Here is a 25,279-nt window from a genome sequence, read left to right on the forward strand (position 1 = left end):
GCGGAGCGTGCTATTTGCAGATAGCCTCGAGAGATAGCCGGGATGCAGCCCGGGACGGCGCGCTAAAATACGGACGACCGAAGTCTTGGTCTTAATCCCGCAGCATCTTCGCCGGCATCCGCGACAGGTATACTTTTGGTCCCCCCCCCCCCTCCCTACATAGCTTCGACCGGAGGCATGCGAACAAAACAGGGAAACAATGCGAGTTCCACGGCCCGCGTCGTCTTCCCTCCGATTTTCCACACCGTCGCATTTTCCACGCCGACACTGCTCCGCCTATGCGACGGGACGCCGTCGGAAAGGGAAGGCCCAGAGAAGGGGCGCCGACGATCGGAGCAGCTGATGACCCGAGGAAACGTTCGAGCTAGGTACGAGAGGAACAAAAAAAAAAATTCCAAGGAATGAGGTCTGACTCGCTCAGATTTCGAGAATTACTGGCATCGCGACGCCCGGAGCCTCCGGATGCAGTCTAGCCTTGTACTTTACCCGCGTGCTCCACCGGGAAGACGAAGACAGTAGTGCTGATTATAGGAATTTCACGGGCCATTCGCTCGAGGTGTGATATGAGATATGAGGCGAGAAGAGTAACAAGTATGCTCTTGGGGTTAAAAATTTCGGACACGAATAAAAAAATAAAGACGCAGGCACAGATACATCGCAAAGCCCTACAACTTTATAGCGGAATGCTACCGAGAAAGATGCAGCGATTCTACTGTCGCCACCCCCTACGCCACTGACGCTGCACTCGAAACGAAGCGCCTTATAGCCCCCGGCGTTTGCTGAGGTCAACATGGACGTCTTTATATGGGTTCTGTCGATGCACCAGCTTATATACTGGTTTTTGCGCAGTGAATTTCTAAGCTGTCAGTGAACAACGCTGCCGATCGCATCATCTTTGGACCAAAGTGGATGGTCTGTGACAAACACGTGTTCTGCGCGCGTTTACCGCTCCAAGAAAGAGAGGTAAAAAAGAGGCGTGCACTAGTGTCTTCCAGGGTTTCGGCTTTAGGCCTTTTTCACAACCGGGTGCAGTAGCCGACTCTCGGCAGGGAAGGCCATGCCATCACCAGAAGGAATGGCGAGGACGAGTGCGCTGTGATGTGAGCGCGAGTTAAATGACGCTATAAGGTTCTCTTAGTGACCACGTGGGGATGACTTCTCACAGCATAAGAGTGTGGGGTTATTGAAAGCACGCGTAGTCGATGTGCGATGTCATGTCCAAATCCACACTGTTCTCGAAGCATTTGCAGGACGAGTACTCAATACAACACTCTTCTTTTGCTGAGTCTTGCTATTCATTTTCCTTGCGCTCTCCCTTTCTTCACTCCACTCTCGCTCCCTCGCACTCTCGTCTTCTGTGACGAGCCCTCGGCCAACCTACTGCTATCCGCGCGACCAGAGGACATCCCGCACTCCCCCGCCGCACGGCCTCCTACAACGAGCTCTAAGCGATACCGGTTTCAACGTCCGCGCTCGCGATCCCCGCAGGTCTGCGCACACGTTCATGCCGCGCTGAGAGGTCCTGTAGCAGATGTCTGCATACGCAGGCAGCGGCTGCTGCGGCGCGGGGATCCGTTGCTGGGCCGAGCAGCAGGGGCGAGACGTTATCGTGCGCTGGACAGCTGTTCCCCCCGGTGGATGCAGACACCCCGCGAGCCGGGGGCTGTTCGGGGGCTATCGACCCGCCGCCACCGATCTTCCTACCTATCGCGGGTGCTTCCACCCACCCTCGTTTCTCTTGCCGCAATCAAACTCCACATAAATGCGCCCATGGTTTTACGTTCAACAGCAGATACGGCCAGCAATCGACGCCGCAGTTAGCAACCAGCTCGGAGGGCTCTGTCCGCGTGCACACGGAGCACTTCAGCATGCCCGGCGCTTTTTTCACCACATGTTCATTACTCTAGTTTCACTCTCTCTCTTTTTATCCCCGTAATAGAGATACAGCCGCCCCGCCCTCCGTGAGAGGGCTCCTTCCCACATTCTGCCGGCTCGCAGAGAAATCTGCGATGTTGTGTGAAGCGGAAGGGGCAGCGCGATCCAGAAGAAGAGACAAAGGGAGAAAAGGGTAGAAAAATATGCGACGAAAAGGAAGCTCTGAACCAGGCCCAGCAGCCAAGCTCAGCCCCATTCGAGCTGCGGAGAATGTTCGGCGACACTGCAAGGGGGGAGGACACCAGCTCCAGCGGTTCGCCTCATATTTCGCGTTGCTTCACGATGCGACGTCCGGTGGGAAAAGGGGGACGCAGGCGAAGATGAAGAATGTTGCAGCCCTGCGGTCGGCGGTTGGACTGCGCGCACCGACGTGCTGCAGGGGCCGATCGGGGCCCCGTTGACGCGCACTCGTCGCCTCGTGACTCGCAGCGCGATCCATCATGGCGGGGAAATTTCTCTCTGCCCTCAGCGACCGCGTGCGGCGGCCAAAAGCGCGCACCCGGCGTCGTGCGTTTGCGGACGCGTCGAGCATCGCATCGCCCAGGGCGTGGTCGCCGTGCGCGCGCGAGAAGAAGAAGACATCGGACCCGAACAGAGTTATCGAGGCCCGAAGACGGCGTACGACGTGTAACGAGCACGTTTTGCGCGAAGCGTGATTAATGGGAGGGTCCCCGGATGGCGATGAACTCCGCATAAATCGGCCGGACTCGGTCGTTGATTCAATTACGAACGTGGCTGTAATAGGGGCGCTGATGAGCCGGGCGGCTGGCGGCAAGGAGCCGAGCCAACGGACACCGAGGGCAGCTCGTTTCGAGATGAGCAAAAGGGTGCCCTTTCCACAGCGCGGCGCCCGACTTTAAAGAACGAAGCGGGGGAATAAAATAAATAAAAACAAGCGAAGCGCGTGTCCCGGAGAGGTGAGATGAAGAGCACAACATCATAATTTCTGAGACTTAGCCCAGGAGTTCGTTAGTCATCAGGTGCTGATAATCATCGGCAGAGGCGAGAGAGAGGGGTAAAGGATCCCCGACGAGCGGAGCCCGCAGATAGCCGATCGAACTGCGTAATGATTTTTCAAAGGCCTGGTTAACAACGAGAGAAGCCGCGCAGTGGCTGCTGCTCTAAAGTCATGACGCGCTCGAAAACTCGCATTTCAAGTTTCCCGGCCGGACCTGATAAACTGCTGCTTCCGATGAAAGCTGCGAACCTCTCAGGCCTGTGCCGAGGCCCGTTAATTATTACGCGCGAAGAATAAATACAAAACGCTCAGCACTCCGTACGACCGCAAGCAATAGTATACGCTTTGGAGCGCGTGGCAAAGAGCATGTCTCAGTCTTCTAAAGGTGGGTAATTTATGTCCCACCTTCTCGGAAGGGTTCAACTGCTTCTCGCGGATCGGCGCAATCGGCCGACGCGTCGTGGAAGCCCTCTCACCATCAGCCCGACACGTTCGCGAGCCCCGAAAATGAAATGTCGGTGCGAGCAAACGTACGAGGAGGCGCAGACGTCCGACTAATTGCGTGTAAAAAGGAACTCGCAGTGTTGCTCTGTTCCCAGTCGGGCCGTTTTGTTAATCTTTGCCACTGCTCGAGTACGAGGTTTCGTTCAGAGAATGGGCGCTGTGGGGCACAGCTGCTCGTCAAAATGGCAGCGCTTTCTCGTCTGTCAGCCGCCGCGCGGTTCGCTTTCTCTCGCCCAAACGCTGAGTAAAAGGTGCCAAATGCCGAGGCGCGACGGCGTTCTTTACGGGGCCAGCCATCCGTGGCATCGTGAACGTTCGCGCGTGTCGTCGCCGGAGCTTCCCTTCGGCTGACTGACTGGCGCAAAAGCGCTGCGGTACGCGCGGCTCACGACTGCTGTGAGGGAAAGCCTGCAGCGGCGGCGAAGATGCTTCCGCGTCGCTTCAGACACCTGTTGGGGACATTGCACTATAGCTGCCTGGGGATTGCTCTTTCCAGCGAAAAGACAAACTGCACGCGCTGCACGCAGACGAGCTTGCTGATCGGGTTTTCATGAGGATTGGCTTTTGCTGGTTTATTTTTTTACTCTTTTGCAAAGTGGCATATATTGTAAGATATGCTCATATTGATGGCAATGGTCTAACCTCCCGATGCGTAGCGAAATCTCGGTTTTAAAGTTCGTCCTGCGCTTGCACCGAGTAATTAGGACTTCCACTTAAATCTAATGGGGTGATTTTTGACAAGAATTGTGAGGCAGTTGTTGAATTTTTTCAAGATGCAGGTATGGACGTATCGATCGGAATGCCCTAATCTTCCAGCGCGTAGCAAAATTTTGTTTTTAAAGTTTGTCTTGCACTCGCATCTAGTAGCTAGGGCTGCGATAGAAAATGAACGTGGTGCGTTTTTTTTACAATAAATACAATAAATAAATCTTACGATATGCAAAAAAAAAAAAATTGCGTTCATTAAGAGTTTCCGTTCAGAAAATGCGCTTATCCATAGATGCCCATGAGTAACGGGCTCAAGGGACTACACCTTCCCGTGATATTATCAGAACCCAAGTTTTTTTATTTCCCTTGATGCTCACGACGATAAAGCCGCGGCTACTCAGATCATGTAAAGGTGGCATGCAGCGGAACGTAAGCCTGGATTTCGTTTGCAGTAACACGCGTGTCTTTCCCGGCGGCGTGTTCGCCAAATGCAGCCGGTACAGCCAGCGATGACAGCGCCGCCCACCGGCAGGTAGCAGCCACCATTAAGGCTGGTTATAAATATTCATTCAGAACGACGGCTTGACATCGCCGCTATGGCGCAGTGGATTAGAGCCACGTGTTGCGTATGGAAGGTCGGCCGTTCGACTGCGCTCTCTGCACTGTAATTTTATTGTTTTTTTTTTAATTTCATTTCTTAATTTTTTACCCTTTTAGGTAGCAAATCGTGCTGCTTAGTGCCATACAACGACGTTTAAGATTTTCAAAACATTTTCTGCATAATTTTACACAGATTATTCACAGCGCTGGAACATCAGTTTTGTATTTAAACTAAACATTACATGGTTAGTAACAATACGTTGGTATAGACTTTTAAGCATTATTTAGGAAATAATTATCCCTTTTAGGTAAGCCATTGTGACAATCTTCAGTCACCGTGATCAATTCACCGTGGTTTCAAGCCTTGTGGCTGTACAGGCTGCAGTGGCTGTACAGGCTGCAGTTGGCGAATACGCTTCCCGGCGTACGGCGTAGGCTTTGGCAGCTCAGTGTAAGTCAACACCGTATACCGCGCACAGGCGCACTAATGTTCGGATTCTGTGCAGATTTTAGAGGCAGTTATGTGGGGCCTGCAAGGAGGCTGATGAAAGTCACCCGCTGGTAAGTCAGCTCCAGTCGTTTCGTCTGAGCACTCAAGTCCTGCTCGAGAGGTCCCCTGCCTGTTCCCCTGCCGCAGCGCAGGAAAGCTCCCGAAGCCGGGGAAACATTTGTCGGACCACCGTACCAGTGTGAAGACCCATGCCTAATCGTCAAGCAAAGATTTCCAGGAGTGATCCTCGGTTCTGAGCGGTCCGTGGCGTACCAAGCGAAGCCATACATTGGAAAGGCACACATTGCGCATGCTTTCGCCTAATGCAACTCTGGCCCCGCTTTAACCTCCGCAGTTTCTCTCACTGTATCAGCCTGATACTGCAGCCTCTGCGCGTCGCAAAACCGTTCCCCGCAGATTCACTTAGTGAGTTGGCAGGCAAACCCGCGGCGATGCGAGTTGTGCGGCGGAAAAGACGGAACAGTGGTGGCGAAGTAGCAGCAACAAGAGCCGCCGCCGCCTGCTCGGCGGTGACGAGAGGCGCTGCTGCCGGGGCTCCACGGCGACGAGAGGCTGAGTCGTGTACACGCACTACACACCGGCGGCGGCGGCCGCCTCGCGTGCGCGTGCCCTTGACGCTCTTCCGGCCATTCAGTCCCACCGCCGCCCCCTGACCCCCTCCCCTGCGCCGTCGGATGACGCCGCGGCGGCCCAGTCTTTTGACCGCCGGGAACACCATCGACTCCTCACGCGCTGCCATTCGCGGCACTTTCTTCTGCGCCGCCTCTCGATCGACACATTGCAGCCCATCGGCGAAGCGCTTTCTGCCTTCTTCCCCGCGCGGAAGATGGTTTCGGAGCTGGCACGTTGCACGACCTGGTTTCGAGCAGGAAGGCCATGCGTCGGGCCGGTCACCGAGAGCTTCTCTCAAATCCGCAGAGCATGGCAAAACACGGTGTGCTTGCAAGTGACAAGCGAAATCCCACTGCTTCCTCGTCCGTCAGGACCTTTAGTGGTTGTTTACACTGCGCACTTCGTATCTATGGGGCCATGTGTTACTCATATGTGGCATTTTGAGCCGATGGTGTGAAGCTGCTTCGGACGTAACGCGCGGACACCCGCCAAAGAAGGTGAAGGAGGTCGCTATGACATCAATAACAATTCTGTAAGACTTCTGACATCCCGAGCGCCACCTTCGTGTGAGACGCGGTCCACACACGGCGCACTTGACTGCCGAGCAAAAGTCCCTGTCCGAGCGCGCGCTGCCCTCCGCCTGAAAATCGAGCACCACGCGCGTCCGGAAGAGAGCGCATCCACCTGTTGCTGCTGGCGCGAGGGCTGCACGCACGCGGCTCGCCTCGCGGGGAGAAGCGGCCGTCGCCGCCACAGGCAACGTCGTTGGTGCGGCGGCAGTCACCGGCGAGCGCGACCGTGGGAAACCCCGGGCTGCCGCCGCAGCAGCCGGCAGCTTTCGGTGCAGGCGCGCGCCGCCGCTCGCCCCCTCGCCTCCGAGCGGTTGCTTCTTGAAGAGCGCCGGAGACAGCGGGGCGTTGCGGAGAAAGCTGCGCCGGGAGGTCACTCGGAGGCCGCCTCCGGATGGACCCGTGCGTTAGAACTTTCGCCAGCGGCCGGTTTGACCACGAACGTGCACTACCATGCCCGCAATAGAAGATTTAAGCGACGCGTGCATTGGCGAGTACTCGAGCACGCGAGTACGCGCCCAACCGCAGGGAGCCGGAGGAGCACGACTATACGCGTACTGTAGTAGGTATTGCATTCGTTTAGCACCGAAGGAGCAGTTCTTTGCTGGTCCGCAGGTGGTCTGGGGTGGTCGCCACAGTTTTTTCGGTGATTCGAGCCCGCCTCGTACAATCGGTCACGATTTCACCAATTTCTCCGCCGAGTGACTCCGCGGATAAGTGGGCTGGCCGTCGTGAATAAGTGGGTCTGACCGTCAAGCACGAAAATCATTGAAAAACGGCCGGATATCCTGCAACTGTAGGACTTTCGCGTTACCAACCGCGCAACATTTGAAGAAAATAATTCAGGGGGCACTTTGACTGTCTAAAGTGCGTAGAGGCGAAAGCGTTTTCCGCACCACTTTGACTGCTTCTGTGGCACTGGTGGCGTCACATGTAATTGAGTACTAATTACTAAGTGATGACAAATCACTAATTATTGGTTAATTACTGATTAATGCCTGAATACTAATTAACTGCTAATTAAGCTTAAGCTTCGCCTTTAGGAGTGGAACGCGACAGCGTGTTGTAGCGCTGCCAGGGAGTCCACGGAACGCCACCACCCGTTCGGCGCGATGCCTTGCCGTTTCAACGCAACGGTTTTTGAGGAAAGTAAATGGCGCAGTAATTCTCTGTCATCTCGGTGGACACCTGAACCGCACCGCAGAGGAACGGAGGAAGTGGGAGTGAAAGAAGAAAGACGAAGATGGCCCGTAATGAAGAAAATGAAAATTGTATTTGAGGAAAGAAAATTACGCAGTAACTGTCTCACATATCTCGGTGGACACCCGTCAAAATTCAGGGGGGGGGGGGGGGGGGTGCACTTTTTTGACCTAAAGTGTGGTCACTGATGTGTGGTTAAGATGTTAACCTTCGCCTCTAAGAGTGGAACGCGAGAGCGTCTTGCAACGCTGCCAGGGAGTCCATAGAACGCCATCGCCCATTCGGTTCTACGCCTCGCTCGTCGGTAAATTGGTTTTTGAGGAAAGGAAATGTAGTTCTCTCTCATATCTCGGTGGACACCTAAACCTCGCCGGAAGGGAAGGGAGGAGGATGGCAGTGAGCGAAGACACCGTATTCACTAGACGTGCCTTTGTTCATTGCAAACCATCGAGCTGGCATGGCGGAGTGGATAGCATGCTCGTCTCGCACTCCGAAGACCGGGGTTCGATTCCCGAGCTCGACCAATTTCTTACTAGGTTTTATTTATTTATATGGCCTGACTAGAGAAGTTAATTAGGCTAATTGGGTAATTAAGCAATTAACTAAGCTCAGTCCCACTTACTTGGAGCATCACTATATGGTCCCTTCAATTGGTTGCATGGTTACTAGCCAAAGTACAATTGGCCCCGTTTGGAATTGGCGCACTGTGACGTCACGACCGTTTCGACCAACTGAAAAGCGTGACATTCTCTGTCGACAACTGCTGCTTACAACGATGAGACATTAAAGGCTTTCGCCTTAAAAAAATAGGGCGACTTGCGCGCTGCTCCAAGAATGAAGCCCTCTTCGCAACTCACCCCGTCTTGCCAAATCCTGGACCAATGGTTTGATGTCATTTTCACTACCTTATATCATTTCGCACCAGCGTCGGCATGCACATAAAAAACTGCAGTGTGAGCTTTATGCAAGTCAGTGCAACTTTCAGACTCTAGAACGCGCCACGCATTGCCGCAGTGCGTTCAACATGCCACAAACGCAGGCCCCACATAACATGACACAATGCCAAGGCGGTTGATGTCGTTGGCAGCAAAATGATGATGGCTGAGCGAGCAAGGACAAACATGTATCCATCATAATCACGGGTGTGTTGACGGTCGTACTCGGCCTCTGATCGCTTTGCGCTCTTCAAGCTGCCATGGACAGAAAAGTTTAAACGTTATTCAGACTTATCTTTCGATGAGTGCCTCACCGTTATGTTGCGTACGCGTGCTGAAATTTTCAAAACTTCCCCAGATCACAGGATCGTGCAGCAATGGTAGGGGTAACAGCTCTGGCAGGAGCGGATTTAGGGAAAGAGAGGTTCCTTTCTTCCACCCCCCAACCCAACCCCAACCGAAAAATTTTGCACAGCAAAGCCATGCACACTGAAACCAACTTGTTCGGCGAAAAAAGTCCAAGAAATGCATGGTTCAAAAGGGACCGCCCTCAACCACCTCTTACATGAGTGACCCATAAATCCGCCCCTGACATCTAGCACCTGAGAGCTGTGAAGGTGTGAGGACGGCAGTCTCTCTGAGATTTGGAGTGCAGGGGATGCCGCTTGGGCTGCACTGCTGGGCCCAGTAGCAAGCGCTGCGACCTTGGAACTTTAGAAAAGAACCGAGCATAGACATAGCACGGTTTAGCGGAAACCTTTCCGCAAACAATTCCCCGCACGCGGACAAAGAGAAGGCTTCAGCCTCGCGTGCGCATCTATTCAAGCACGAATCGAGAAGCAGCCACAATGTGAGACAGCTAGCTTGCACACGTTTTGGACCATCCAAAGGGTACACGCATGCTTTCGTTTTTTTTTTTTCTGTAAGCAATGAAGAACTATAACTGGATTATCGCAGGGGTGACGTCGTCTCATCTCAAACATTTAAGCTGAAGCGTAAAAACAGCATTCAGCGGATAGCAGGAGGGGAAAGAAATCGCACAAACGCTCCCAACGGCACCGTCAACGCGTGGTCCTTGAAGGGATAAGGAGCAAGCGTGCAGCTAACTGCGCAAAGGTCTGCTGTGGACACCCAATCGTTTGTAATACTGCTGTTGTTGTATGCACGCTGGCGCCCCCTGGCGCATGTTCCAGTGCGTGGTAGCGGCGCCAGCCGGTGGCGCGCCGGTAAGCCAAGCGGCAATGGGCAGCGTGCTCGTCTGTCGTATCATCAATTATAATGGAGATGGATGGCGCCGCGGCGGCGGCGCGGCCAGCGAACACCCCCGGCGCGGCGGCCCACGGCGCGCAGCCTTTGGCCGCGAGCGCCCAATCATTCTAATAAGGCCCGCGCACGGCACCCGAGTTTCGGCGATCAAAGGCAACCCTCGACTACCCTCTCCTCCGAACCTCCCCCCTTCTCCCACCTTCCACCGGCCTTCCCTCCTCCCCACTTGGACTGCTTCTCTGGAATAGCTCGCATTCGCACGCACAAACGCACAGACGCGAAGACATGGAAAGCCCGGGGTGGCAGCAGTTCCGGAATCGTGGATATTTCTTCCCGCACACAATGGTCCAGCATATCCGTCCACAGAAAGAGAGGAATAAGATGAAGAAAGAAAAGAAAGCGGATCGTAAGACGCGGGAGTCTTGAAAATGCGCTGTTGCGAGAGCGCCCGTGGATGCAACAGAGCACCGTGTTTCGACAAATAAAACCACTCCCGTAGGAGCAGCTAGGAGAAGGATGGATATGTGCAGAGTACACTCAAAGCGGCGCCTTCACTTGGCAAAGGGGTTGTTGCCCTTGACTTTCGAGCCTTTAAAGAAACGCTGGTGGCAGCCGTCGCTCGTATACCCGCGGAGAATGGGTCATCTCGAATTTTCTTCGATGTGAGCGCCAAGATGAACCATAACCTCGTGACCAATGGACGACGATGCTTCTTCCGAGGGCAATGCTCAGAGCGAGCATCAGCTAGCCGCCGCAAAGCCCGAGAACGAAGAGTAGATAAATAGATATACATAAAAAAATATTGCGACTAATTTACGAGCCCGGTCCCGGTCGCGTTGTGTTGAATATCGAGGAAGTATAACGGTGCTTCCAAAAAGCGTACTCTCCCTTTTGGCAGAGCATGACGGAATGAAAAAAAAAAAATAATTCCAACTTTGGGGTCGGGGACTGGTTAATGACGAAATTAAGATGGATGGGGGAAGCTCGTAGTGGGCCCTTTCGAAACAGTTTTCTGTCGTGTTCCACAGCAGAGAAGCCTATAGGCACAGTCAGGGGTAAAGGGAACAAAGCGGGAGCCGTTGTCCCCGCCTCTCTCCGCTCCCACGTTGCTCATCCCGAGCAGAGTTCGAGGGAACAAACGACGACTACCTGAACCGGTTGCGGTCAGACCGAGGGACCCCCAAGGTCTCTTGAAGATCATTTCGGGGGCGTGTCGGGGAAATCACGCTAGACTGACACCGACCGGAAGAAGGAAGCTCGATAGATTGGAAGCAATTTATTTTCTCCTGCTTCGATCCTCGCTGTCTAAATGCAGCGACACTGTTTTTCCGTGAGTGGCACAGTTTGCAACTTTTTTGGTCAGGAAGAGAGAGATATATAAAAAAAAATAGGGGCCGAGACTATGCAAGCAACGGGTCTTGACGGCACACGAACTCCAACCACTCGTGGTATAGCAGTCACAAGACGTGGTATAGCAGTCACAACCACGAAGGGCGCTAACGAGAGAGAACGTTAACGATGCCCATCCCCATATAAACGAGAACTCTCCTACGCAAGCGCAGCTGGACAGTTTACCGGCACTTCTCCCTCTGGTTATCATGAGTCGGCGTCTCATACGAATCGCACATGATCGCCGTTGGCGCGCCAGCCAGTCACACGGTGCGTTTGGACTGTTCAGCGACGAACTGATCTAATGCACGAACGACTAGGTCATTCCGACTCCCCCATGCCACACGCCACATTCTGGCAAAGTGCGAAACAAGAGAAACATTGTTTTGTTCTTCTGGACACTTAGCCTTATACGTCATCAGTACCGGGCCGTTTACGAACCCACGTCCGCTCCTTCGCCACCCGAGCGGATGGTAGCGGTGTGTACCCCGAGCGCCACGGCCGAAGGCTGCGGCGGCACATCGGTCGAGCGTGCTGGAAACGTCGCTAGGGAGCGGTATGCCTGACTCAGCGCGGCAGCCGAAGCGGCTCCGTGTATATCACCAACACTACAAATCTGTCCGACCACGTGACCCTTCGAAGAGCAGCGCGAGGGCCAGCCGACTCGGCGCCACGGTGTGCCGCAGCGGCGGCCTCAGCAAGGCGGTCCGACTTCTCAACAGGGTCATTTCCAATTTGATCATAGTGTTTAGACAGCGAGCCGGCCGTATTTTTCTTGCCGCGCCGTCCGGTGCTGCGTGACAGTTTTCGGTCTATTGTGATCATTGCGCGACATTCCCACCGAGCGCGGCGGTCCCCCGTTCCTGTCCCCAGCATTTCATTCTTGCGCCGACGCACATGGGCCGCGATCGCCTCGTCTTTCTTTTATTCCATTCTGCTGTCCGCCTTTCTGTCTCTCGCCCGCACGGCCAAAGAATCGCCGCCACTATTCACCAGCGGCCAGGGAGTAGAAGGAAAGCAAGTCCACGCACAGTAGTACTCGAACTCGTCGACGCGCTCACTCACCGGCTGCCCCCTCTTTTAGTGACCCCCCCCCCCCCCCCCCTTCTTTCCACCGCCTCTTCCTTCGTCCAGACTTCCTCCTCGTGCCGGTCTCTCTTTTGTTGCCGCCTCCAGCTTTTCTTCGTGCCTTGTGTCCCGCGCTTGTCTTTGCTGTTTACCTGCGCGCCTTCTGTTTTCTTTGTGCGCCTGTCATTCCATCTCGCCTTTGAACGCTGGACCCCCAGCGAGCCCCCCGCGCCTCCACTCCCACTACCTTGTTTCTGCGCGATCCTCGTCGAGGGCCAAGTGGACCGTGACCGGGCGCGAGTAGAGCGGCGGGTTGGTGCGCCGCCTCGTTCATAGATGGCGCAGCGTGGCCGCTCAGAGTCGAGTGTAAACGCGCGGGAAAGCGGCGGCGAAACCGAAAGGGGCCTGCTCCGCGCTGGAATGGGGCATCACCTTTGTATTCCGTACTCACTTCAAAGGAATTACTCCCATGAATGACAAAGATGCATATGCTGCCTTCGTAAATTGAACAGAATTGTTAACTGCGCAACACGAACAGAGTGAAAGGTCAATTAAAGGCGAAACGGCCCGGTAGCGCTTCCTTTTTTCTTCACCCAATCGCGTTCGATCTGTGCCTTGTCCAAGATGCAGACAATACTACTTGCGTGGTACGCATGATTAGATATCTTAGTACCAAAAAATTACTAGAAAATTCAGCCTTCGAACACACATTTATATGCCGCCCCTGGTAGCACCGAACATTAGAATAACGTTATAAAAATGTTGTGCTAGTTCCACTAACGTTATATGTAAGGGCTGAACTTTTCGCTTTTTATTTTTTGAAAATTCGGCGGGCTCTTTTTTCGGTTTTTATTTCAGGACGCTACTTTCGGTTTTTTTTTTCGGCGAATATTATTTTCGATGAATAAAATACTAACTTTATTCGGTGACTTAATGTAGCAATTCTGTGTGGTCAAAAGTCATTCAGAGTATATCTGTATTTTCACCCTGAACAATTCATAATTTATTTTCTATTACTTAACGTGCAAATGGCAGTACTTGGTGGCATGCTTGTAGAAAAAATTCCTACCCTCATTAAAAGAGCAACTCAAGATAAATAAGATAGCCGACAGAAAAAAAAGGAAGTGGAAGTTTACTTCTAAGAACTAGGTGAACATGTTATCCTTGGGTTGTCCCGCTGCGTTGAGCTCGAAGGCGGGGCATCACGTGGTCTGCTTGTTGGGATAGAACTGCCGCTCAATCTACAGGGAGCCAAAGCATACTTCTTCGTGACGCCCATTCGCGCTTTCGTGTCAATGCCCTATATGCATTTGATTAACATAATTACCCGACTAACTGCTCTAAGCAGGTGATACTTCCCGGTCTTCAGAGGCGTGTAAGCTAGCGGAACAATACCTCAAAGTCGCACAACTGCGCTGCTCAATACCATCATGCCCCTGTCTTCCCTGCTTAGTTATTGCAACTTTAAGTGAGTGTAACTCGCACTCCGCAGCCATCTAGCTATACATAGAAGGCAAAGAAGCCAAAAAAAAAAAACTCACCTTTTTCGGCTAATACCGAATTTAGGAAAGTGAATTCGGCGTAATTTTATCGGTTTTTATCAGTTTAAACCGAAAAGTCCAATCCTTAGTTATATGTTATATCTTAAACATTAGTTCAGCATTGAACGTAAACGTGCTAATGCTGACTTTTAAACGTTATTATAATGTTAAAAATTCGCAAATGTTATATACTGTACCATAAACATTTGTTTAACGTTCGAAGTAAACATTTTTTTTAATACAGCCTTCTAAATATTATGTTTGAATCGTCACTACAAAGCAACATAAATATATTTTAAGCACTGGGTCCCAGAACTTTTCCTTCTGTTCCTGCCTAGAACATATTTTTCAACTAGCAGTACTTTACGACTGTACCTTTATATTGTGCTCACCACAGATTGCGTGCAGAGCCCCATTATTTTGTTGGAAAACTTTGCTGAGTATACCCGTTCGCCACTATCACTAAAGACACATCCCTCAGTAATGGGTATATAAGCCTGATTATATTGCATCCTTTCGGAGCTGATTGCATAGACCTTTCCATCAGGAGAGAAGGACCTCGAAATGCCCCCTCTCTGGGCTGTTGCAAATCGGTTCTATTGCCGCTTCCACTGCGCTAGCGTGGGGGGCACACAATGGCCCAGCGAGAAAATTGGCGACGCCTAAAGAGCCCTTATTGTGGAGCTGAAGTGTCGCCCTCGTTTCTGGTCCTTGCAAAGCGTTGATTAAATTGTGTATCGTCACACTGGCGGGCCCGCATACTCGGGCAGGGTTGCTTCATCTTTTCCGAAAGTGTTACATTTATGTTGTTTAAATGTTTATTTAATGTCAGGAAAAGTGTGTTTGAACACTTATTTCGTTAGAAACGTTCGAAAAACGGACATTAAAAATACTGAATTAATATGTGGACAAAAAAAATGTAACATTAATGTAATGATACGGGGCTACCTGGGATACCGAGCTAAATTCTGATTTATTTTCCTTCTGAAATTTTTCTAAGCATATATCATCTTGCAACCAATAATCTAGTGTGTTATGTATAGTACATAGGTCCCTTCGTCTTCGGGTAAAACCCGATTTTACCAGAAAATAAACCTTGAGAACTTAAGTTTTCTGTGAACAAAGCTGAAGACATCACAGGAAAATCAGGACCGGTCTCGTGCTTAATGCAGAGGGTGTCTTCAGCCCACTGATCATTTTATACTTCTTTAACAGTTTCTTATTTGCGGCGGTGCATCGCTTAAGATGAGGTTCGAACAGTACGTTTTGAAAGTGCGGTGCCAAAACACGGGTGCCGAACAAATGTTTTGTTGGCATCGTTGTATCAAGCGTTAATATGCTACTATGTCTTGCACTAAGGCTGCTCTGCGTTTAAAATGACCGCTGTGACTTTGAGTGAATGTTCTCGCAGTGTACAAACAAAGCAGGTCTTCCGCGGACGCGGAAGTGCTACGCAGCAGATGATAACGTTCGCGGCTTAATAATTGTAATAAATCAGAAAATATCTGATTTGGTAAATGTGTTGTAGTACTACAACCTGCCGTTTCCTTAATTCTGCAAAACAATGTTCAGAAATTACAGCATGTTAAGTCCTGCACAAAAATGAGAGCTTATACTAAACTGCCTCCTACAACAAAATATGGCCCGATAAAACCTGAAATATTGAACCTTTTGCGCAATAACCCATTTTGTACACGAATTTGAGGTTAAAAAATATCGCCAGATCTTTAACCCCCCCCCCCCCCCCCCGAATTTCATAAAATTAAAAACCCAAAACCGAAAGGCCTTAAGTATACACAACACCTTGTTTTTATGTTAAACTTGAAGTAAAAGGTACGTGAGCAAAAGGTCATCCATTGACTCAATGTTGTAAGTTTAGCTTTATGTGTAACGCTCTCTTCAAATTATTGTTTGATTCAGCCGCAGCGGTGTCCTAGTGATTTCAGCATCCTCCTCACATACAGGAGATGCGGGGTTCGATCCCCAGAGCCACCGGGCACACATCTGTGATACAGTGGATACCAGCTTTCCCTTGGCCTAATACTCGGCTTCCATGGGCCAAAAAAGCTTGGACAATGGTCCCCTGACCCTACATTGTGTAAAGAAAAACCTTGTGCCATGGCGCTCTTTGGTCAAAACTGTTCTTGTGTCATTATAATTAAAAATTATCATCATCATTGCTTGACTGCCATAATAACCTGCACGAATTGCAGTGCGAGAACCGTTCCATGCGCAGCTAATTATCTTTGTGAATTTCAGCAACATTCAGTGAATATGCTTTCAGGTGTCCGCAAATATGTCCATTAAGGTAAGATGAGAAGAAAGAAAAATTCCCATGACTGCCTGTTCCTCCCCTGCTTCCCCGTTTTTGCGTCCCTTTAGGCAGGCCGGGAGGCCACATCCCCATGCCTCCCTCCTGCCATGCCATACCATTTCTTTCTCCTATTTTTTTTAGCATTCCTCGGCCACGGAGAGAGAAAAGACGGAGATACAGTAGGGTACAGCAACATCTTTACGTTAGGCTTACCGCGCGACCACCGTCTGAGATGTAACGTCACGTGCTCACGATGGCACGAGCTAAGCGCACGCTGAGAAACGCGGCAAGTTGCTACAACGACGCTGAGCTATCCTTTACAGCACGGGAGGGGAATACAAAATCGAAAAACCACAACTGCTTATCTTCTTTTCATGTTTGTGTTGCTGAACGTTTGTGTGTGCGTCGCGCGTGCAACGGCTGCGTGTTTATGCTAGTTACGCTGGCAGAGGGAGGGAGCTTATAATTCGCTTCACGTGGCCTTTCGTTATCAGGCAAGTGGCGGCGATCTGACGGTGCCGCACAGACAGCATTTGAATCACAATGCCAGTCGCGCGCTCCCTCTGAACCTTCTCTCGGATCTCAGCGCTAAAAGCGAATAGAAGGAGCACGAAGGAGTAATATAAAAAAAGAAAGAAAACAACAAAGCGATGGGGGGAAGGTAGTACCGGACCCTTGACCCGGAGGCTTGATGGACTGGAGAATTGTCTCAGATAGGAATAATTAGCGTTCCTAAGGAGATCCCCACCCGCCAGGCAACGAAGGTAGGCAAGACGAGTCTACCTTCTTTTGTTACTCTGCCGCCTTCTTGTTTGTGTGCTTTCCCTTTCTTTAAATTGCCCGTTCTCGGGTGTGCGCGGCCATTAATTCCTTTCTCACTTGACCTCTTGTTTTGTGGGGTAGTCCGCCGGCCCGCAACCCGAGGGGTCAAGCCATGTGGCGCCCCCCAACGGCCGAAAGCGAAAGCGTCCGCCGCTCAGCACGGCCGGCGAGGCCCAGCTGTAGGGCCCATTGTTTCACCACCGTGGGATTGTCCCCGGCGCGGAGGGACGGCCAGCGTTTCTTCCCTTGAAAGCAGGCAGGCCTTGAACTTGACCGACCTTGCTCCCAGCCGAACGGAGACAGTGTGTCGTCGGCAGCGGGCGAATGAGCCCGCTCCTTTTGTTCAGCTCGAATGGCCGCGGCCACTGGCGCGGGTTATGTCTCTGCCCTCCTGCTGCCGGCCCTCCCTCCCGCTCCCCCCATTTTTTTAACAACCGTCGCCCGTGGTCCGACGCGGTTACCGCGATAGACCATCGTTGCTACTTGTTAATACTTTTTTTCGCATATTCATTTTGCGTGTGCTCGGAGACCTATTTGCGCGCCGCAGTGGTGATTAGTGGAGCGTCGTCTTAATAATGACCCGCGTATCCTGTTTGTGAGGGTCCGCGTCTCAGGACCTGTCAGGGTGATTCCTCGCATGATGAGCGTTTGTGCGTTAGTACGGCCCGTCTTTCGGGCTAAATTAGAGGTACCAGGAATCTCAGCGGCCGCAACAACGCTGGAATCAAGTAAAAACAAATGGCACGAAGAAAAATCACACAGGGATCTGTATGACTCATGTCAGCCCCGAGGTGAAGTAACCTCGGCTTAGATGTGAGCTCGTAGACGCTAGCAAAGCAGAAAAACAACGATGCAAATGAAAGTGACTTTGAAATTGCCGCGGAAGCAGTAGCTTGCGGATGAAAAAAAGAAACTCGAAGACACGATGTAGTAGTTCGCGCGACTTGCGACAGATGGCAGCCCGCAGGCAGAGAGCGCAAATTTTTGTGGTGCGGCACGGTTTGAGAGCGGCTTCTCGACGCAGGGGGCTGATATAATTTTAGCTTCGGTGGGTCCGCATTTAACGAGTAAAAAGAATAACGCTTAAGTGATGGCCTTCTTCCACAAACTCGCTTTAGTGTCTTACGCTGCATTGTTACTGTCCCGAGGAGGTCGCAGCGTGCATACATTGAAGAAAACGACGTAACTAAAGCCGCGTTGATGCGGCTTGCACCAGCTCGGTTATCCGACTAACCAAATGACTTACATTTTCCTCGCCTCTCGGCCTTTGCGGGAACTTTTCTTTACGTAAGAGAAGCAGCAAGGAATACGGCGTCTCTGGTCACCGTTGCACTCAATTACACTCGCACCAAAGCGCGTCGTGCGGATTTAGGGATCTCTGCGTGTTGCACACGCCTCCCGACTATGCCATTCCGATAGCGGGCATTCGACGCCTAACGTACTATAACAAAAACCTGCACGCGAAAAACAACCTTAGCGAAAATTCTCATGCAAATGTTTACTGATCTAGCAAATTCTTGTATTTTCTGTGTAAATCCACTTTAAATCTGACAGGAGCTTGTATCGGTGTAATCGGTTTAATACATCTTTGTATTTGCTGCATAGGTGCCGTATTAGCGGATACAAATTTGTATTGGGCACATATATTGTTGTAATATCTGCATAGGTCTTCTTATATGAGTCTGTATCAGTCTAAGAGTAAGCAACTTGACCATTTTGGAATAAAAAGAGAGCTAATTTCTTTACGCGTCAGCAAATACTGCGGTCTTCAGATAACAGAACGATTCAGAAAAACTTGCTCAGCTGTACACGACACATAAAGAACACCTTGTCATAGTATTTGTTTAGATTGCTTCGCTGATCAACAACTCACCGCCAGGACAACCGGCTGAGCTGTTCAGAAAAGCCAAGAGAAGGCTACCTATCTATACACGATAGGCGTAAGTTCGTATACTCAGCATGCCCTTATGATGCTGCTGAGTTCCCAGACGGCCTTAGGTTACGCGTACTTCAAATGGAGACCTATGTCACAGTGTAGGCCTACAAACGCTACTTCCCAAAGTTAGAGAATCAGTAGCCTATCAGGTTCAAATCCCAAGAGTCTATTTGCTTGTCAAGAACTAAAGGTAACTAGTATGATAAGAAATGCAGCAAATAAGAACAGCGTACCAGATTTTCCATTTGATGTATTTCTTATTGAACTAACTGCCTATTAGTTCTCGATGAGCGAATAAGCTATTCTTTCTGTTTTAGAATGTTCGCCAGGGAAATGAGTACCGAGTCGATGGATAAACAAGACATTCAGTGACACTACGCGCGCTGGTCAGTTAAGCGACCAGTTTCACCGAGTCTAAAATCATGTTCTAGGCTGTCTCCTGGGATTCTTTTCTGCTTCTGCGCATTCCCGCCGCTGTACACAATGAGTGTGCCTTTCTTTCATGCCAGGTTAACGGCAGGAAATGGGAAGTTCCGTTGGCTGCGTACGGCCACCTCACTTCGTGTGCGAATAGTGCAGACAGTCACCGAACCCCTGTTCCTATCCGGAACGGCGGTGGCACACTACTCGGAAATTCACAGGCACCGGAGTTAATTGCAAACAAAAGCATGGTCTGAGGAAAATGATTTTCACCAGAGAAATAACACGCGTGGCATGATTGGTGTTTGCACTTCAAATTGCACCCTCTGCTCGCATTCTTCCCGCGCTTTGCACCGTTTCCTCTTTGCCGTACTAGCGGGATTACGATGATAGCTGGCACGGAAATGCTTCAGTAATGATCAGCGTCCAAAATCTTGGCAATGTGCTTCATATGGATGAATAATTTCAAAGGAAAAAAAAGAAAAAAAACGGGCAATTGCAACACGTCGTTTGCTAGGCGCAATATTTATCTTTTTTTTCACATTTTGTTTGTTTGTGTTCCAAATTGTGGCACTTACAACCATTTTTTTTTCTTTCTTTCCTCTTCCCTTTAGACGCAAACGGCCGGGCCACGTCCTCTAACCAGAGTAAGTTTCGTTTGCCTTCATTTCTGCGTTGATTAGCTTCCTTTGGCGACAAACATTATTAGAAGTGGTGCGAACACAACAAGCATTTACGCATACGGAAAAGAAAACTCGTTTTTAATGCGGTGAAGCCATTAGAACAAGAAATCAGACGCAACCACTTAAAATTTATCCACAGGCGCTTCTTTTGTGTCCATTGGCCAAGATCTTTTCTCTGTTTCCATGCAAACCTTAGTGTTCGTTGCACAGTTGTAACGGTGCGGATTGACTAATTATTGTTGAAAGGCTTCCTCGTCTCTGTTCAGCTTATCTGATTACATTTCAACACACAACGGGGGGCTTACAGATTCCTCTTGTTTTCGCAATATACAAAATGTTGTCACGTTGTAGCGTCTCGCACTGGTTTTGTCTGCTGGGAATGGTTCAACAGAAATGATATCGAGTTGTTTCGGGCAAAAAAAATATAAAGATAAAAGAGAAGTCGGGGAAAAAAGGAGGGTCTCAAATACGAGAGTCTTTCAAAACCATGCATGACGAGCGTTGCTTATATTACGGACTTGCAATATTTCGAGAATGAAGGCTCGTTAACAGCATCACCGGGACGTAGCAGCCAGTTCACTTCTGAGCGGTGCCATAATTACGCCGGTTTCGATGCCAAAGTCATGTCAACTGTCGCAAGCATAAGTCGAAGCTGTCTGTAGGCTAAGTTTCATTTGCTGTGAAGATGGTCGAGTTCAGTGAATTATGAGCAAATGTCAGCACTTACCGAAACGCCGAAAGGTACAACAGTACTGCAGTGTTTTGCTTGAAAGGTGACGTTTATTTTTGCCTCCCTGGAGGAAATACAAGAAAAGATAACACCTCAGCGGCGGAAACCGAACACGACCTCTTTGTGTCGCTTGGAGTCTCGGTGGGGCAACTGATCCATATAGCGCGTGAAGCTGCCGTCCACCATCGTGGACAAATATATCAACTTACCCTTGACAGTTCCAACTATAACGCCGCATCTCACCGCGGAGGCGAATGCGGAATATTCTTATTTAACGGTAGTCGCCACGTGAAACATTGTAGAAGACTGTAATGACCAAACATTTGTTCCCTTACACCACCTATATGGCGCCAGGTTGGTGGGCCTCGCAGTGAGGTATGGTGAGCTCGATAAATCTATACCTACCAATGCCAAGCAAACAACGGGGATTTTTCTTTATTTTTCGCCATGGGTTTAGTGGCGACAACAGGGCGAAATGCTTGAAGGACGGAAATAAATAAAAATAGAGGAACGCCCACGCGTTTTGCCCCATGAGGGATGGTAACGGGATTCCAGCTTCATGCAAATCTCAGCCGCACAAAAAGACTGTCCTTGTAGAACTCACTTTAAAACGCTCTAAATAACGCGCTTAAGGGGTAGCTATAATGAAAGGGAGCGTGGTATTCGAGAGCGGTATCAGAAGCTCGAAATGGAATTGGTCGGAAAAAGCTGCAGGCAACCAGAACTTCGTGAAAAATCGATTTACATCCGTATCCCTTCTACGCACACCCTTTCTTGAACCGCTGATGGCATATGCTGCCGACCTGACAATTAACGAACTGAGAATGTACAACTTTTGAAAGAGCGAGGATTTATGAGTTGCTTCTCCTAATCAACTGTTAATATCAGCAGATGAGCAACTTGCTTGTCATAAAGAAGCTGCACTGGCAGCACAATTGGTGTTCTTCGCTATTATGTTCGAAGCACAGCTGGGCTCATTCGCAGTGGTTTGTTGCTTGAAAACAACAGGAGAATTGCGGGATCGCTCGAGCTAATCTAGTTTAGCTTACAGGTGCAAAAATCAAGCACTAATAGTAATACCGTGTCAATAAAGCGTCAACATAAACTACATCATATTTATATGGTAGCAAGAGAGGTCTAAATTTTGCGGATTACTACAAAACGTGTACAGCGACCTCGTCCGAATGATGAAATAGAAGGCGGCAATGACGGTAGCCGGTACCTGCGCACTCGTTGAAATTAAGCACAGCATCTGATTAATCCAACGGAGTCAGATTAACTATCCTGGTTTGCACTTAGCGCGTTTCTACGAATGTACTTTCGTGGGTAGACATGTATCTAACGGTGGCAATCATGAAATGATGTTTAGAATGCAAATCGCGTCAGTATCGATTTGTTGGAGTCGATGTCAAGAGAAGCAATCTTCAACGGATAGTATTATATTAGTTTGCTCCATGTGGCCCACGCTGCAATGCAATTATAGCAGATTTCTATACCGCACGCATGCAGTCCTAGGCATGGAGATGAAGCCATACTAACTCAGCGAAAAATAAAAAAATAAACAGGTGTTACGCTCGCACAACTTGGCGCTTGATAAAAGCACTATTGTTGTAGCTGCATGCACATGCTATCAAAGCGACCGACATCCGATCAAATGGACGTAAATCACAGGCCAGGGTGGCACTGCGGGCACTGCACGCAACTGCTTCACTTCAAGAGGCTAGCCTATATGGTGGTGTTATTTGCAACAACGCGAAATGATTCTAGGCACATTACGCTCACACACATAAATATATAAAAAAAACGTTGAAGCGGGAAGTGGAGCGGACAGCGTGCTTCACGGGGGTGGCATGAATATGGGTAACGTTTCATGCGTATAATTCATAGGGTGCTAAAATTCTCTCGTTGCACAAAAGTCGGAATGCGCTAGTCTTGAAACACGAACACTAGAGTTCATCACATTCAAGACCGCTTCGGCTGAACCGTGCAGTCATCTAAACGCTGACGAGGCCGCGTTTGCGATAATGGCGCACGATAAAGACATTACACATTGCACACTATACGTATGACGCAGGGGAGCTTTTTGGATGACCCTCGGAGTGGGTAGGTAAGGGAAGGGGGGCGGTCCTCTTTGAGCAATGGATTTGTTAGACTTTCTTCGTCCAAAAAACGCCATTTTTCATGGTGTATCCTCAACTGGTACAACCCGCCGTATTCATGATTAATACTGTAGCCCTCACTGGAGGAATTTTACAGGAGAAAAATTGTCAAAAAAGTAAAAGCATTTCAGGCACAACACACCGTCAGGAAGCATGGTCAAAGCACGAGTACACAATCAGAAACGAATAACAAAAGCCACCATGCTTGATAGCACGAATGGAAAGCTAGAAATAACAACAGAAAGCATGGTCAATTCTTTATTCTCGAGCTGCCTGTAGTAGAGTTCCAAGAAACGTTCAAACTGAGACATTTTATGCTGCTTCAGGGCAGTCCGGAAAGCCATTCCACAAACTGACGCAAGAAGGAAATTAGAGCGTTGTAAACAATCTAGGCGTGCTTTATAAGACCGTATTCTGACACCGTGGTTCAAACAAGCACTGTGTTGTAGAGAAGGAAGAATGTAAGTTCCTTTGTTGGTTTTTATTTGATTCCTAATTATCTGCAAAAACAATTTCAGTCGTTGTTTTCCTTGTCGTGTTTTAAGAGTTCCAGATCGCACGCAACATTTCAGCATCTCAGTTACAGAAACAGTTCGCCGATAATGCGAACATACAAAACGCACTACGGTTCTTCGAATTTTCTCGAGTTTGTCTCGCTAGTACGCTTGGGTGGAGGCTCGGGGCTCCTTATGAAGGAGGCATACTCTGAAACCGGGTGAATAAATGAGCAGATAATATAACATAGCACACATAGCATTCCGTACACCAACTGGCTTCTAGATACTCCAGTTCGGCGTATTTAAACGACGATGACTGCGTTTCATTCGGGTTTATGCGCATTATTTATTGAAGGATTTTCACGAGAAAAGCGCGGCTAATAAGGCCGGTTTTATTTTCCGCACTCTCAAGGCAACTGGCGTCTTCATCGTGATGTCGTTGTAGAAACCGTTGTCGGAGAGATTTAGGCAGTATTTGTTTAACTATAAGCCGTCTCATTGGCTTGGCTTAATCATGCTGGCATAGCGAACAGTATGGCCTACTTATTAAACCAACATGCTCAAGCCAACGGCACCGAATCGTCATGCAGCAAATTGCCTCACCCGAGCAGTTCGAGTGAGTTGCGCCGAAGTCACCGGGGACTTCTTCTATTCATGCGTTTTGTAAACCACTGAACGCACTGAGAGATTGACCAAGGGATTTAATTGTGCCAGTGCACTTTCTGCGCCATACAGCAATTATCAAAATTTGCCTATATGTCCCTTTAAAGTATAACAGTATCAGACAGCAACGGCAAGAAGGTAGCGCAATGGAGGAGGTAATACAATGCGACTCACCCCTTCCAATGCCGTCCCTCCGCCCCTTGTTATTAGTGAGTACGTGGCTCGCGGCAGCATATTAAGGAGGCTAATACCGGCTGACTGCCTATGCAGAGGCGGCGTCCACGGGCGAAGCGTGTTGGCGGCTACGCAGGAGGGAGCGCGCTTTCCCCATTCGCCCAGGGTAGGGAAGAAGGGAGAGCTACCACCGGGTCCGTTGATTGAACGCATTTCCATGATAATCGGCTGACTTTACCCGCGCAGGGAGACGTCGCATCCCCTGATTTATGCCCCCCCCCCTCCCCCCGGCAACAAAGCGTCCTTCTCGGGGACCCGCGCGCCGAGTTGGTCCGCTGGGAGGCGCTGCGCATTAACCACTCAAACAGCACGGAGAGCGCCGTTCCTTATGCGACCTGCGGGAGCGCTGTCTTGGCAGCCAAGATGACGTCGCTTAGCCCCCCAAAAAATGGCAAAAAGAAGAGAAAATGATGCAACTATGCTTCTACGACAGTGCAGTAATATATTCCTTTTGGCATTTTCTTCTCCCGTCCCTAAGCACTTGAATTAATGGATGACTGTGCGCCGGTTGCACATTACCGGCTCTCTGTAGATTCTACGTAAACATCCACTGGAAAAAATTTCCCATTATTTCGCAGCGGTATAGCGGCGTGATGTGAGCAGTTAGTTCAGTGCTGAAGTTTGCTCATTGCCAGACGTAACCTCAATGTGGTGTCTGTATTATACCGCTGCTCTTTCATCCCAACTTTTTTTATTCGAGCCTCTTTACATTTGAGGCGCGCCCTAAACACGTTCGGAATGACTTTGCGCCATATTTCTTCGGTACTAAATCCACAATACGCATCATTACCGTCAAATTAAACGCTAACTAGAGAACTGAAACGAGGACCCAAAATTGCAAACGTATTAGTTGTCGGAGAGGAATTGCAGGCAGTGTGTTTTAACATGTAAAAAGAGAGTTTTTCGAACCTTCGAAGTCAACAACAAATTCGCTAGCACACAATACCGCTCAGCTAAGATGTTTCCGTTTTACTGGTTGGTTTAGGTTGGCTTATGGGGTTTAACGTCCCAAAGCGACTAAGGCT

The 25,279-nt window shown here is 49.9% G+C and overlaps 1 protein-coding gene across 7 annotated transcripts in view; it reads left to right on the forward strand.

Annotated features, from left to right (window-relative positions):
* LOC149352183 (paired box protein Pax-5-like) overlaps positions 1 to 25,279 on the forward strand; it is a 214,924-nt gene that overhangs the window by 67,875 nt on the left and 121,770 nt on the right. For 5 of the 7 annotated variants that reach the window (XM_089581327.1, XM_089581325.1, XM_089581330.1 and 2 more), the window contains exon 3: positions 19,903 to 19,935. The exons of the other annotated variants lie outside the window; for them this stretch is intronic. In XM_089581327.1, coding sequence (XP_089437453.1) covers positions 19,903 to 19,935 — 33 coding nt within the window. The remainder of the gene's footprint in view (positions 1 to 19,902; positions 19,936 to 25,279) is intronic. 7 annotated transcript variants of the gene reach the window in all.

Source organism: Amblyomma mixtum, chromosome 3, assembly GCF_055824585.1.
Source record: "Amblyomma mixtum isolate Tamu chromosome 3, ASM5582458v1, whole genome shotgun sequence".
Lineage (NCBI taxonomy): Eukaryota > Metazoa > Arthropoda > Arachnida > Ixodida > Ixodidae > Amblyomma > Amblyomma mixtum.